This window comes from Hyperolius riggenbachi, chromosome 10 (genome assembly GCF_040937935.1).
Source record: "Hyperolius riggenbachi isolate aHypRig1 chromosome 10, aHypRig1.pri, whole genome shotgun sequence".
NCBI classification, from domain to species: Eukaryota; Metazoa; Chordata; class Amphibia; order Anura; family Hyperoliidae; genus Hyperolius; species Hyperolius riggenbachi.
Genome location: NC_090655.1, coordinates 149627274 through 149643927, shown reverse-complemented (window position 1 = coordinate 149643927; position 16654 = coordinate 149627274). Strand labels below are relative to the sequence as shown.

The window sequence follows — 16654 nt, the reverse complement described above, 5'->3', positions numbered from 1 at the left end:
TACATGTGAACACAAACTGTACAAACAAGAAGTATGTTTCTTTCAGAGTAAAATGAGCTATAAATGAATTGTCTTCTATGTATGTTATAACTTACAGTAGTTAGTAGAATTCTGACAGAACTGAAAGGTTTTTGACTAATCCATCTCTTCATGGGTGATTCCCAGTATTTCATTTATTCTTTACAAAAGCACTCTCTGGAAAGGATCTATATAAAGATGCAGGCCTCCCCCACCTCTTTGCACACTGTTTTGGCAGTTGGACTGAGCAACTGTCATTCACTAAGTGATTTTGAAAGTAATGAAAACTCTGAGAATCCCCCAAGAGGAGATGGGCTAGTTCAAAACCTGTCAGTTTTGCCAGATTTCTACTACCTACTGTAAGTAACAACAACATAGGAGAAAAGTAATGTGTAGCACATTTTGCTGTGGGAGAAATGTACTTTTTTTGTATTTAAATCTTTTTATTGTGGCACATATACAACATATCAGTCATATACATCAAGACCAATAATTTACTGTCCGCATTTCAACAATAAAAAGACAGTTTTCATATGTTTTCATCTGTTTTAAATTTCACAATTTTTCGTGTTAGTGGTCCTTTAAAATGAACCTGAGGTAAAAAAATAAAGTTAGATACTTACCTAGGTAGAGGAAGGCTGAGGCTTCCCGGGTCTTTCTTGACGGACATGGAGTTTATGGTTATCTCTGCATATAAGAACCTCGATAAACGTAAGTTTCATAACTCACCTTGTCAGTAGCCCCTTCATCAGTACAGTCCTTCAGAGTTAGAGAGCTTCGTCTCTTTGTCTACCCTGACTCTTACAGTCTGAACAACCAGGGGTGTGGAGTCGGAGTCGAGGATTCAGAGTTGGAGCAATTTTAGTAAATCTGCCGTCAGAGTCAGTGGTTTCATAAACTGAGAAGTTGGATGATTTTTGAACCCACTCCATAGCCCGAGAGTCAAGGAGTCGGAGCAATTTAGGTACCTAGGGTGCTTCAATTAAATGTGCTTGTATAAATGAGGAAAGGGATTGAGAAAATATAACGCTAATTATAAACTCACTCAGTAGAAGGCAAGCATACATCTTTGTATTCAAATTGTCCATGTATTTTTTTACACCTGCTGTCTCATGAAATCGAATATTGAAATACTAGTGCGGGGAGTTTCCATCTGTCCTTATTTACATGTCATGAGCTGTGAACGTCGCTGCCTCAGCTTCACATTCATCAGCACATGGGAGGAGTAGTTGCACAACAGGTTTCAGGCAGAGCCTTTTCCGACACCTCAACTCAAATATCCTCAGTGCTGCTTCATATAACACAGTGAGGATTTATAGGAACTTACTGAACTCACTTGGTAAGCAGCACACTTTGGAATGCATTATGTGGTAGCAAAATGTCAGCCAGAAAGAAGAGAGTGACAAAGGTTTGCCAGTGAGGCGAGTCAGCCTAGGCTGTCTACACCTAAGTTTGTGACTTTAGTGTGGGGTCATCCCACTTGGTCTGTCAGACTTACTGCAGGTCTTCCAGTAACTTCTGCTATATCTTGTCTAGCAAGCTTTGAAAAAATGTTATTTGTTTAGTAAATTTGTGAACAAAGGCAAAAATATTGTGTATATGCAAAAAGGGCATGCAGAAAAAAAGAGCGCCCAATAAGGCTGAACATAGTAAAACATTGGTATTAAATACCAATATTTTACTATAAAAGCGTAAATTATCAATATTAAATACTTATATGTTACTATGGGCAAACCTAATCCTACTCTCACACAGAACCCGCCCACCCGACGTCTAGCTGGTGCACCCACACCGCCGCCCTGACTCCGGAACCTGTGTAACCTTTACTGGAACCTGTGTAACCTCCTCACCAAAGTTATGAGCAGCGCTCTTGTGCCCAGCAGCCAGGTGCACCCTATGCCACTCATCCCCCTGTCTGGTGCCCACACTGCACCCCAGTGGAGCTCCCATCCTTCTCCATCCAGATACCAGACCTGTTACTGCTGCTGTAGCCTGCCTATACATTCCTCAGCGCATGCAGCGACCGGAGTAAATAGGTGCCGCCACAAGCGGCAATACAAAATATCGGGATTTGGGTGCCCACGATGCCCGATATATAGCGCCGCTGTATCAGTACCGGCTAGATATCAGGCATCCAAATTCCCACTCTGGCGCCCAAAGGCTGCTAATTTGTTTTGGCGCCTATTTACTCCACTCGCCGCATGCGCCCTTTTTTCCTGCTCCGAAAAATATTAGCAGCATAGGTAAATCTAATGCCTGGTACACACCATGCAATTTTCTGTCAGATAGACAGGTCGAATTGATTATTTCGGACAGATCTGATTTCCAATTGTTCTGATAGATTTAGTATAGCAGTGATCGGAAATTCAGTCAGAAAAAAGATCAGATGGAACCTGTCGGAAAACAATCAATTCGATACATCTATCTGACGGGAAATTGCATAGTGTAAAGCAGTCATAACTCAGTTTACTATTACTAAAAAGCACTCTTTATTGCTGTAAGTGTTTCGGTGTGAATATTGTAATACACGTGTTTGGTTGATCACAAGAACATCGCTGGTATAAAAGAAAGTGCTGTGTACTATTTCAACAGCTGTCAATGCTATGCAGTTTCATTTTCCCCCCAAAAGCAAGAAAGCATGCTGCAATTTTTATTGTGATTGCATTTAGGTTAAAGTCAATAGGAGTGGAAAAAAATGCATACCAAATGGGTGCTGTGCCCAGTTACATTTTTTTTTTTTTTTTTTGCTAACGAAATCAATCGTTGGAAAATGCAGATACAATCACACTGGGAAAAAGTAAAAATTGCACAGAAATCCTACTGCACAAAAAAAGTGTGTTAAAATTTGAAAAATCACAATTGCAATGCAATTCAATACCAAATATGGTGCTGTGCCCAGTTTAATTTTTTTATGCCAATTAAATCAATCGTTGGTAAAAGGCAAATATAATAATCACACCAGTAAAATGTAAAAACTGCACAAAAAGCACACCGTCTGGAAAAACTTGTGTTAACATTTGAAAAAATGTAATTGTAATGCAGTGTATTTGCAATTTTCAGTGGAAAAATGAGCCCTAAGGCCCTGATGCACAAACTGCAGGCCCAGAACAATATACTGAAGGCTCTATCACAAGTAAAGATGGCCCAAACCTCCGATTTTCGGTTCGCGAAGTTCGGTTCGCGCGAACTTTCGCAAACCGCAATAGACTTCAATAGGGAGGCGAACTTTGAAAACTAGAAAAATTTATGCTGGCCACAAAAGTGATGGAAAAGATGTTTCAAGGGGTCTAACACCTGGAGGGGGGCATGGCGGAGTGGGATCAGTGCAAACAACAGTACTTAGGTAACATGAACTGCATGCCACACTAGATGCGCATTGCGCTGTACTCTGCTTGCATTAGTGCCATTAGTATTGCTGTGCTCTGTCTGTGCATGGCAATATTACTGATGATTCATGCATTAGGCCCAGGCGCCCAGCATGTTTCAAAATATGGTATACATTGCAATGCATGCGGCATCAGCTTTGATTTTCTATAGCATAAGACTTGACTGTAGCACAAATGCAGTGCTGTCCATAGTGTGAAAGAGGCCTTGGAACTCTATGCTAAAACACTTTATATGTACTTTGCAAACATGCATACACCTGTAAAAAAAAAAAGAAGCTGCAATAAACACAAAATGTGAAAGATCCTCTAGCTAGCTACAAACTGAAATGGAAAATACATTTTTAGTAGCATCAAATTGCAGAATGACTTGTGCAGCACTGATCTACGTATATGACAATTTAATATTAAGAGTAAAAATTCCCTTTAACTCTGGCTGCAAGAAGGGAAAAAGTTAAAGTTATGATTATTAAATTTACTTTCCAGCAGTGGCGTAACTAAGGAGCTCGAAATCGGAATCCGTGATCAGCCGTGATCACGGATAGTGATTTGAAATGCATTTGTAATTTCATCTGCATTCAACCTGTAATTCTGGCTTACAAGCCGTAATAACGAGTCAGAACCCGTGATGATTACTAAGAGGGTAAATAGCAAAGCCCCCTTACATGCTAGAAACTTTGCCAAATTTGCAGGGTAGTTATGGGAAAAAACAGCTTTTCTTCTAGTTTTTGAGAAAATCTCAAAGTTCTCATTCTGAGTGTAGGAAATGTTTCAGCAGCCGCCAACTTCAGAGGTTAATAGCAAAGACCTCGTATGTGCTAGAAAGAACAATTTTGCAGTGTGTGTTAAGAAGAACACTGGGAACTAGAGGAAACTTTTTTCAAAAAGACCTCAGTTTTTGAGAAAATCGGTGTTAAATTTAAAATAACAGATAATGTATCAACATGTATATAAATATATTTTTCTTTATGTTCAGAGTGTGGGAAATAAAATAAAAAAATTAAATGGGGTCCCCCCTACCGAGACTCTTAAACCCCTTGTCCTCCAAAGCGGCTGGGATAGCCTGAATCCGGAGCCTCGGCCGAGTGGGGCTTCGCACCCTGAGCTAAACCAGTCCGCATGGTCCATGGTATGGGAGGGGGCTCCGGGGGAGAGGGGCGGACAATCCATGCACAAGGCACTCTTCCCCACCTCAGGTGCCCAAGAAGGAGGCGGGTGCCTAGGACGCCCTGAGGGGGGTTCGCTGTGTCATCTGGGAGGCTCCTTTAAGAATTGGACCCCCAGATGCCCATTCCCCTCCCAGGAGAAATAGGTACATAGTGCCCACAAAGGGTTGAGTGAAATAAAAATGCAACAACAAGAACATTATTTTATTTGTCTTAATTGACCAGAAATTGTTACCTGTCCCTTTAATAAAATGTTCCCACGCCAATATCCTCAGAAAAGTCCCACACCAATATCCTCTAATCTTGCGAGCTTCATTACGTTGATTGAAGATCTCCACTCACCTGCCACCACACACCACCGCACGCCACACAGCTCTAGCTGTACTCTGTATAGCTAGAACTAAAGCATCTTTAAATTTTAGCTATAAGGCTCCCCATTGGTATTAACCGCTAAAGTCGGTGGCTGCTGAAATATTTCCCACACTCAGGATGAGAACTTTAAAATCAATTATCTCAAAAACTATAACATTCTCTTAATTTCTTTTGTTCACACTGTGCTTCTTAAAGCGGAATATAACCCTGCATTTCAACTTTGCTCTAAAACATTATTTACAGCATATTATATGCAACCAGCATTTTTTTTTTACTAGACCAGCATTGGAAGGGTTAAACACAGACGTTTCAAGTTCCGTGGAGAGAACTGCAGAAGTCAGATTGTTACATTGTATTTAGTTAGATGTATTTATTGATAAACAGTTACACACTCTTTGGCAGTCCTCCAAGCTCCTTTTCAGTGAGAGAGATGAGTCACATTCAAGAATTAGATACATGTATGTAAACAAAATGTATCTAATTGCAGGTTCGGATGCGTCTACAGAAATCTCAAGGGACTTTAAAGCCCTGTGTAACCCTTCCAATGCTGGTCTAGTAAAAAAAAAAATGCTGGTTGCATATAATATACTGTAAATAATGTTTTAGAGCAAAGTTGAAATGCAGGGTTATATTCCGCTTTAACATACACAGCAAATTTGGTGTTTCTAGCCCATACGGGGACTTTGCTATTCACTATAAAATTAATCACGGGTACCGACTTGTGATTACGGATGTAATGCGAGATTCCAACTGGAAACTGCATTCGAATTCAAAATTAACTGTAATCCGTGATTCTATCCGTAATCACGATCACGGTCAACCGGAAGTGGGTGAAGCAGTGATCGAAACCACTTGAATCCAGAATTGGGCGCATCTGAGCATCACTGTTTATTACCAGTATAGCACCAATAAAATGCTAATAAGATGGTCCAGAGGCCCCGGTACAGTACGCTACCTCTGCATCCCCTATTGCTATGCTACTGCTTCCCAGAAATCAACAGGGGACATGCTACTCTCACTAAAAATTGTTGTTTTGAATGAATGCATACTTCTTTCTTGCTATGAATAAAAATAAATGGTCCTAAGTTTAGAAAGGGATTCAAAACTAGGAGGTAAAAAAGGTCTGTAAATACACTATTAGAATACTTCATTTTCTTCCATATGAACTCCTTCTGTGTGAGAAAGCTGCTAAAATGATCATTAAAATTGAACTGAAGCTTCTTTTTTATTATGATAGTTTAGTTGTGGCTGTAATGTGCGCTGCATAGACAGCAATGTTAATTGCAGCTATAGCTACCATAATATATTTATTATCTACAATATTTAGAGAAAAATGGATAAGAAAACATAGTTTAAAAAACCTTCCCACTAAATGGGCTTCTAACTAAACATAAAGTTGAGAACTCCTCTGATGCAAGCCTAATTCTTGCCACTAACAAAGCACAGTGTTTAACTGCTGAAACTTGAAATTACTTTTGGTGGGAACTTGGAATTCCTGTCGTGTTTACAGGGTAAAAAAACAACAACCAAGAGAGTACTGTGAGCCCTCTAGTTTAGTTTATCAAATAATGCAAATAAAATAGTAGAAAAAAGTAATGGATGGGAAAAATTAAAAACAGATGGTTGCCCAAACTGTACACAACTTTCAAATGTTCTCCCGTCACACACCTTTCCAAGTCCGATAAACAGACCTCCGTACCGGTGCCCACCTCCTGCAGGTACACCACCCCTGCACAGCCGTAGTCAATGTACAAAACGGAGACGGCACACAAATGGCTTCAGTAGAAAAACTGTATTAAAGCATGTAGAGGCACACACTTCCTCAGGTGTGACACCTGAGGAAGGGCTCCGCCCGAAACATGTCGTGTGTGCCTCTACATGCTTTAATACAGTTTTTCTACTGAAGCCATTTGTGTGCCGTCTCCGTTTTGTACATAAACTGTACACAACTCCCTTAGGAGTTAAAAAGTATATTACTGTGAGGGAGGATACCCCCCAAAAAGTATAAAATAATTAAAACAGGTTAAACTTACTTAAAAAAAAAGGACTATAATCAAGATAAAAAAAACCGCATTTTGTGGGTATCCGCCTACTTTCTCAGGTCAGTAAAACAGTGTCTAAAGGTTAGGATAGACTAGCTTGAAGCACCTGTAGCTATTAAATTATTTTTGCATCTTGACTATAGTCCTCTTCTTGAGTTAAGCTCTCCTTACCTTTTAACCTATTTTTGATCATGATATGAAATGGCTCCGGTGGATAACGAAATCTGATAACAATAAACATTGTTGTCAAACTTGGTTAACAATAAATACCGTTGTTAAAACAGACGGGAAATAATAACAAAAAGATATTAATGTTAAAAATCATTACGTAATTCCACAATACAGCTTAACCCAACCCTACTCTCACACAGAACGCTCCACTGGTGGTGCCTAAAACTAACCACTCCCCTGGTGGTGCCTAACCCTAACTACCCTCTGGTGGTGGCTAACCCTAACCTGCTTTTTATTAATGATAATTGCATTAAGGTCTATGGCGGGGCCCTTTTTGTCCACCCTCAGCCGGCGGCCTTTTTTCCTGCTACCACTTTTTTGGCGTTTGTCTCCCTCCCAATGATGTATTAAAATGATCTTTGTTTATCAGCCATGCACAGAGCAGGCTAATTCCAGCTTTGAAGAAAGTTATTAAATTAGACTATAATTCATCCACTTCTGCAGTGAACTTAACAGGTTCAACAAGGATGAAAATGCTAACAGTCCTTAAAGTTCAAGATATGCATTTTTCTACTTAGTAAACTGTTATTTGCTTAAAGGGCTACAAATTGTTTATTAGGTACCTACGTGATACACAAACCATGCCAAGCATGAAGTTCTAAGGCTTTCTCCTTTGATGATGGGACACATGAAAGTACCAGTTCTGAAGCAAAATAACATAAATTGGTCTGAACAGGTTTCATTGATGTTCATTTTTACATAGACTTTGATCGCTGTAGAGATTACTGGTTACAAAATGTAATGGTTTACAGAGTTGAAAAAATCTTAAAATGAAATCATTGCATATAACTTTTTTCAACATCTAGTAAATAATATCAACTATTCTGACTATAAAACCATCAATCTCAATGCAGGACAAAGTGAATCCTGGCGCTAAACAAGGTGCATTGACACCAACAGCCATCCATCTGAACCAACGCTAGGTTTCCACATCTGCTGTTATGTATGCATGGGCAGGGCCATCTTGGTTGTACTGTCAGCACTTTGCACAGATGCTTGGAAAACCCTGTGCATTAACTACTCAAATTATTATCACCTTGTTGTCCGAAATCAGAAAGAATATCAATGAGACCATTTATTGGCACAACACAGCTGTTTTCTGAAGTAATTTTTAAGAGCCATACACACCATAAATTAAAGTCATTAGAAACAAACAATCTTCATAAGGTTATTCAGACATTGTTTGCATAAAAAGCTGCCCAATGAACCCCAAAGACAATGCCAAATGTCAAAGGTCTACCAAAAAGCCTGGAACCTTACCCTCCAGTGCAAGCACTCCAATCTATTCAGAAATGTTTCTGCTGTAATAAATCTTATCAGTCAGACTGGCTCTACTCTCACCATCACCGAAGACAGTGAGAGAGGAAAGCTTGTCATCTCACAAGGGAGACCGAGGGAGGGGGGCTGGGGGTTGGTTAATTCACCCTTGACGCAGCCTGTGCGCTGCCCATGGTGCATTCCAGCTACTTCCTCCTTTTGGTTCTAAATGAGAAAGTCTTGAGATCTAGAATGCATCGTGGAGGGCAGCGCACAGAGTTAACCCCCCTACCGTGGTCCGCTGTGCTTGGAATTCTGCTTCGGAACACTCATGTTTACTAAATATCATGTTAATAACTCAATGCGGGCATACTATGCAGTCACATTACACATACCACAACACCTAAATTCCCTTGTCTGGTCTGGGGTTTGAATCCTGGCTGAATCCAGTATCTATTTAGTAAGGAGCCCTTAGGCAAGACTCAGTAACACTGCAGAGTGGCCTATCAAGAGTTGCAGCTCTTGCAGCTCTCAAGTGCTTTGAGTCCAACAGGCATGTTAGCATTATGTTAATGCTTGGACAAATTAATATTCACCCTAGCATCCTTAGCATTGCTGAATGCTGATTGATTTTAGTCTTGTTACTGAATCAGGCCCTAATCCTCACTGAGATAGTTCTGTTTGTATTGGTGTAAAATAAGCAGTGCAGAGAACTATCTCAGGAATGACACAGTCAGTAAGTAAAAGTCCAGCAGAACCGATGGATACCTTTAATTTAATTTTAAAGAAAGATCATTCAGGGTTAAGGCAGAGTTTTAAGACCATAAAGTGAAAGTACTGACTTGGCTTTCACAAGAATTCAGACCTGAATCCCATGAATGATTTGTGAACTGAGCTGAAAGGCTTGTCAAAGCAAGGAAGCCCACACACTTTTCTGTTTTACACCATTTAAAGTAGAACATTTGAGTAAAATTTCAAGCAAACATATTGTGAGAAGCTTGTAAAAGACTATCCTATAGCCCAGTTCATACAGGCGGCTGACAGCTTGTTTGTGTAGGCCTTTCTGGGTGGCATTACAAAACACTGCACTAACATTAGTACATTTAGGTAGGTAGCAGTTGCTCCTAAAATATTGTATTTGGTGGATTTGAACTGCAAGTATGATAGCCAATCACAAATGGTCTGTGTAGGCCATTCTTTATACAGCCCAACCCAATTTAGTTGCATATTAGAGATGTCGCAAACATAGAATTTTCCATTTGCGAACACAAACCTCAAAAAAACGTTTGCAAACAGGCAAATCTGGCAAACTGCCATAGACTTCAATGGGCAGGCACATTTTAAAACCTACAAAGATTGTTTTTGGCCACAAAGGTGATGAAAAAGTTGTTTCAAGGGGTCTAACACCTGGACAGTGGCATGCCAGAGGGGGATCCATGCCAAAAGTCCCACCAAAAATTACGGAGTTGACACAAAGTTGGGTTTTAACCCCTAAAGGGCAGAAATCACATTATGCACAGCTCTGGGTGTCAGTGGGCTGTGGAGTGTCTCACACAGAGAAATGCAATAGTATTATCAGAATACAGTGAAATGAGTGGTTCTGTGCCTGCGACTCAATGAGGCAAAAGCAGTAGTGTGCACACAGCTCTGGGTGTCAGTGGCAGAGCAGGGACAAGATCCTCCAGCACCCAAGGCTGAGACACCAAAGTGCGCCCCTCCATCCCTCCCATCCCAGCTGTCACACACTGATTGCTATTAGACTAAGAGGGCCACAGGGCTCACAACCTCCCCAACACCTTAATATCTAGTTATCTGGCTTGCGGTCACTGCTATGTATCCCCTTTTCTTATTTCTTTCTGCTTCATACGCAATTAGGAATGACAGCTGAATGAATTGTGCGCCCCCTCCTACACTGCGCCCTGAGGCTGGAGCCTCTCCAGCCTATGCCTCGGCCTGGCCCTGGTCAGTGGGCTGTGGAGTGTCACACACAAAAGAAACCACAGGAGACCATTGTGCTAGCTCTCAAAAGTACTGTTTGGGGTTCTTTCACTGCTAGTGAGGAACAAGGACACAGGCCTAGTTTATGCTTTCCCTACCTATCTGCAGCAAGTCTGACCCTGCTCTCACTAACAGTCAGCAGCCAACAGAGAATTAATCCAATATAGCCACCGCAACTGGTTTTTGATGGGGGGGGGGGGGGTACAGGAAGGGGTGCTAGCTGATTGGTTGCCATGTGTCTGCTGACTGTGAGGTAAGGGGTCAAAGTTTAGCTCAATGATGATGGATAGGGGCTAATCGAACACGCCAAATGTTTGCTGTTCGCCACGAATGCAAACAGCGGATGTTCGCAGAATACTGCTCGCCGGCAAACAGTGTGGGCCATCTCTATTGCATATACAGCACCTAAGCAGCAGTTGACTCCCAGCTGTTGGGCAGCTGAACCCCACAGTACACATGCACTTCAATCACCATATTATGCATTCCCATGTATTACTGAAGTTAAACAATTAAAAGGCTAAATACTAATTGGAAGTAAACTTTTGTACTACAGGAAATCAGAGGTGGTATATAAAAGCTCTAATAACCTGATATGTAAGCTTTAACTTTAAAGCGTACATTGTTTTTTTATTTATTTATTTTGGCAAAGAATTTTGTTGTGCTTCATACTTTCCATATTCACCCAATAAATTGTCCATTGGCTCAGACTGGTGTGAGAGTGAGCACAGATCATTCTTTTTTTTATATTTTTTAATAATGCAGAGACTACTTTATTAAATTGTTTGAATATAGTTATACAGTACTTTATATTCTGAAGCATAAAAGCAACTTTACCAATATTATCCTGCTTTTAAAGGGACCCTGGGCAGTCATTAAAAATGAAATTGTGACTTACCTGGGGCTTCCTCCAGTCCACTGTAGGCCGCAGGGTTCCCCAGCGCACTCCTGGCTCCTTTCCCGGTCCCGGCTGGTGGCTCCGTTATCGTACGACTTCGGCCTGAAGTCGTCAGCAGGGCTGCTTCCCACTTTGCTCATACCCGTCATGATACTCCGGCCGGCGCGAGAGTCCTACGCATGCGCAGTTCAATATTAGAGAACTGCACATGCACAGGCCTCTCACGCTGGCGTGATGACGCGTATAGGCAAAGTGGGAAGCAGCCCTAACGACTTCAGGCTGAAGTCGTACAACAACAGAGCCACCAGCCGGGACCGGGAGAAGAGCAAGGAGGATGCCGGGGGACCTCGTGGCCTACGGTGGGCTAGAGGAAGCTCCAGGTAAGTGACAATTCCATTTTTAATGACTGCTCAGGGTCCCTTTAACAAAGAAAAACATGCATTTTATTCTATTAAATGATTTTTGTTTTATTTTATGTTTTTTTTTTTTTTTTGCCATTTAGAACAGGTGGCAGCAGTCGCTGGAGGAGTTGTAGGAGGAGTACTGCTGTTGTTCTTGATCGGCATTGGAGTCTATTTCTTATGGAAGAAAAGGTGTATTGGCCCTTCATATCAAGAACTGCTTAATGCAGCATCACCAATACACACTGAAGTTACTGGTGTTGAGAAAGGGCTGTCTCCATCATATGGCAAGGACTGTGGGTAAGAAACAATATACATGTATCTGTATTAATTACAAGCTAGTACAGACTTTGAAGCATTATTAGAAGAGGACCTCCTGCCCAACCTACTTTCTAAAAGGTGGGTAATATAGGATGGAATATGTAGGAGAAAATGAAATGTGGTTATTTAATAATAATAATGACTTGTTAGGACAGAGAGAAAATGGGTAGAATTTTTTTTTTTTAAAAGTGGCTTTGCAGTAAATCTAGCAGGTGGTGGAGTGGAGCTCCAGAGATTGGGTGCAGACCTAGAAAAGTTTTGGGAAGAGGTTATTATGGAGGGAGAAATCGGTAGGTCACTGGAAGAGTTTATTTGCAAGTTAGAGATGTATTCTTGTATGAGGCGAGAAATGTGGAACCATGAGGTGATTTAAAGTCAAAACATAGGAATCTGAATTTGAGTTGAAATTTTAGCGCGTTAGAGCTATGCAAGGAAGATCTGCAGATAAGGTGTAGTGAGGTGGACAGACTATTCTAGCTGTAGTATTCATGATGGTAAAGGATTGTATAGGAGAGAACTATGATGGTGGAATATCACACAAGAGGATGGTGCAGTGGTGAAAATTACTAGCTTACTAGTGTGTACTCTAGGAGTTTCATAATCTGTGTCTTTTTTTATGTAAAAGTCGTCTTGACTATGCTTTTATGCTGTCTACAGACATTTGTTGTTGAATGACCCAATCACTTATTGAATATATGTAGGATCACAGATGTGCACCTTGCCTTCCATAACATCTCTCTCTCCCTAAAGGTTATTTATGGCCGATTTGATCACTATTGATTGTTTCAACTAGTGATCTAATGAACCTCGGTAGCTCAATTAATAAATGGCTTACAGTACAGGATTTTTAGTTTGCATTGCATTTTTCTATTTTTCAAAAATGTCATTTTCTTTTTTTAGGTATTATTTTATTTTATAAGCACCGGAAGGTACTTTAGATCTATTGTTTGTAATCCTTAAAGGAACACTTTAATGACACATAGAAGATCACACTAAATTATTCAGGCTACCCATTTTTACCTTAGTTACCCTGGTTTCAGCTGCAGAAGCACTTCTTATGGAGAGAGGAAAAAAGGGCGCAGGAGCCCATTTGGATAAAACAGCACTGCCATAGGCGCCTATTGTAAAAGCTGTGATTTGCCTTCTTGCCTCCCAGCACTGAAATTTACCTTCTTTGCTGCAAATCATGGCTTGGGAGTTAAATTTCGGCACTGGGAGGCGCCTGATTAGTAGCAAACATAGTAAAGGAGCTTGCAGAAATCAAAATTGCGGCATGCATAGCCGGTGCTCCTGGCGCCAAAGTTTACCTCCCTAGCCACATATTGAGGCTTAGCGGCAGAGGGTTAATTAAGGTTGGGGGATAGAGTTAGGCACCACAGTGGTTGGGGTTAGGCCCACGGGGGGGGGGGGGGTGTTTGTTGTGGTTAGGTCCCCCAAGGTGGTTTTAAGGTTTAGGCACGGGGGGGGGGGGATTCTTAGGGTTAGGCACTAAGAACATAGGGTTAGGCACCATCATAGGTGGGTTTTGTATGGAAGGAGCGTTTAGTAAAATATCAGTAATCATCATCGGAATTCAGCAGAATATCGCTAATTGTAACGATATTCTACTAGTGGCAATCCCCTGTGCTGTTTTTTCCAGGTGCCTTTTTTCATGTATGCTTTCTTATTTCTATATGTAGCAGGATATTAGTATGTAGTCCCGCACCCCTCAGTGATGTTCTGCCATAGCAATGATGTAATTTGCCCTTCTTCTCCAGAGCACTCAAAGAGATCAACTGATTCCCCTCAACAGACAGGGTAGGAAAATAACAGCAGTATACCTTGCCAGCATTAAAGATGCCAGCACCAGTGATAAATGTAGGAATGTAAGACAAGGATGAAGCAAGATTTTGTAATGGGCAAACACGGATTCAATCATTTAATAAAATATTGTAAAAAATGTGCTACTTTTTAAATGGAATTACTAACAGCAAAGTGTACCTTTAAGAAGCTATTTGCAAAACCAATAACCATACCAATGTTATAAGTGTAAGCAAGAATCTTATTTCTTATTGTATCTATTAAAGTGTAACCTCTTCAATCCAGATACAGAGATGCCATTAGTACAACATTACAGTAAAATCATATTAGTTCCGTTTGACCTGCAGCCAATGCCAGGCATTCTGGTTTTTATACTTGATTAGTCTTGCTGAGCAGTTTAGCTGTGTCTGCAGAAGAGGAGAATAAAAAGAAGCATATTTCAGCAGTGCCAGCGAGTGCAAACACAAAAACGTAAGGCACTTAAAGTACACCTGAAGTGAGAGGAATATGGAGGACGACACATTTATTTCATTCCCCATAAATGACACCTTGAGCTCCCATTTCTCTTTAAGTAATTTTCAGCAGCATTGATGACCTGCTCTGGTGAGACTTCTCTTCTGCCATGACAATTCTTAAAGAGAATCTGTATTGTTAAAATCGCACAAAAGTAAACATACCAGTGCGTTAGGGGACATCTCCAATTACCCTCTGTCACAATTTTGCCGCTCCCCACCGCATTAAAAGTGGTTAAAAACAGTTTTAAAAAGTTTGTTTATAAACAAACAAAATGGCCACCAAAACAGGAAGTAGGTTGATGTACAGTATGTCCACACATAGAAAATACATCCATACACAATCAGGCTGTATACAGCCTTCCTTTTGAATCTCAAGAGATCATTGTGTGTTTCTTTCCCCCTGCATCTCTCATGCACTGAAGTTTCAGGCTGCTCCTTTCTTCCTGCAAACAAACAGCTTTGCCCTTGTCTGAATTTCCTCAGTATTTGAAAGCCCAGCCAGCTCAGAGGACGATTTATCCAGCTTGTAAAAGATAAGAGAGAAGAGAGAAGCTGCCCTAATCTAAATAATACACAGGCAGTGTGCATAGAGGGGCCTGGAAGGGGGAGTTCATAGCAGAACCACAACACTGAAGAACTTGGCAGCCTTCCAGACACAGGCCGACAAGTCTGACAGGGGAAAGATAAATTGATTTATTACAGAGACTGTGATAGCAGAAAGTGCTGCAGTAAGCCAGAACACATTAGAATAGCTTTTGGAACTTGTAGGATGATAAAAAACAGGATGCAATTTTTGTTACGGAGTCTCTTTAATTCATTCTCACAGACACTTTTATATCATGTGATGACACTTCAACCATGAAACATAACAGCAAAGAAAATTATAGTGCAGAGACTAGAGGATGTCCCTAGCTGAAATTAAATTTGCAGACCAGGTAATTGTGATTCTTAACATACACTATGCTCAACCCTGTTGGAGTAAAGAAGGCTTTTGGCCTTATCAAATCATAACACCCATTACAAATGCATACAGTATCTGTGGGCATCCATTCAAAAATCGTATCAGGAAATTTGGGCGACTGGCAATGCTGATAATACAATATCTTTAATTATCGCCTTCCTTAAACTATATCTCACACTAACCCTCCACCATGTACGCGTAACACTAGCTCTGCTTACCTAAACCTAACACTACCCCCTCCCCCCCACGTATGCCTAACAGTAAACTATCACTGATGTGGAGTTCAGCTACATAATTACCAGAGACGTATTTAAAGGGGTGCAGGCATGGGTTGTGCCATGGGCGCCACAGCATCAGGGGTGCCATACCTGCTCCTGTGCTGCAGCACTATGCCTGCTCCTGTACTGTGCTCCAATGCCTGCTCTTGTGCTGTGCCCCCATGCCTGCTCCTGTGCTGCGCCCCCATGCCTTCCCCTGTACTTTGCTCCCATGCCTGCTCCTGTGCTACACCGCCATGCCTCCCCATCACTCAGATCATATTAATTCTGTTATCTGGGGAATGTGGCTACTTAATTAATGTATGTAGGGCATACTTGGCCTAATGTTTGAAAAGAGGATAGAGAGGGAATAAGGAGATATGTTTCCAAAAAAGTAACTTCAGCAATATCCCGAGCCAAAAAACACAGGCAGTTATAACACACATACGCAAGAAAGGGAATGGGAGCTGTGTGTGTGTGGAGGGGGGGGGGGGGGGGGCGCAATTTCAGTGTTTGCCATAGGTGTTATATTACCCAGATACGCCCCTGATAGTTACTTACCCCCATGGTTCATCTGCTCTGGTTACTGAACCCCTCTGCCAATATTCAGGCTTTATCTACATAGTAACTAAGACCCTGACTCAGCTTACAGACCTCCACTGCTATTTGGAGTTTTGGTACATAGTAGTTGAACTCCATGTGCCATTACTTGCTCCCCTCCGACAATAGTCAAATTGTACAGTTGGCGCAGCCATAACTGCAAATTATATTACAGTCTATGGTGGCACCCAAGTTTCTAGCCAGGCAATGCACCCAAATTACCTGCTTCTTGCTTGGTACTATTGCATACTCCCTCACTGGAAAATCCCTTTCTATCTATACATCCTACTGTGATCAGAGTGACTAGGTTGTCCCTGTTAATGAGAATTCCTTGTCTTTCAGCACACCTTTTCTTTTAACATCGTCTCTTTTGAGGCACTGCTCATTTTTATTTCTTCAAACCACAGTGATGATTGTCACTTTGACAAATCCATGCT

At 41.2% G+C, this 16654-nt stretch overlaps 2 protein-coding genes across 5 annotated transcripts in view; one reads left to right on the top strand and one right to left on the bottom strand.

The window, feature by feature from the left end:
• The window catches only part of LOC137536528 (synaptotagmin-15-like), a 373040-nt gene that overhangs the window by 247668 nt on the left and 108718 nt on the right, over positions 1–16654 (top strand). Inside the window, exon 3 of the mRNA XM_068258745.1 lies at positions 11865–12063. Coding sequence (XP_068114846.1) covers positions 11865–12063 — 199 coding nt within the window. The remainder of the gene's footprint in view (positions 1–11864; positions 12064–16654) is intronic.
• Positions 1–16654, bottom strand: part of LOC137536527 (GRIN2-like protein) — a 310455-nt gene that overhangs the window by 262685 nt on the left and 31116 nt on the right. For 2 of the 4 annotated variants that reach the window (XR_011024575.1, XR_011024574.1), the window contains one exon: positions 14070–14291. The exons of the other annotated variants lie outside the window; for them this stretch is intronic. The gene's annotated coding sequence lies outside the window, so the exon portion shown is untranslated. Of the gene's footprint in view, positions 1–14069; positions 14292–16654 lie in introns of those variants that run through there. 4 annotated transcript variants of the gene reach the window in all.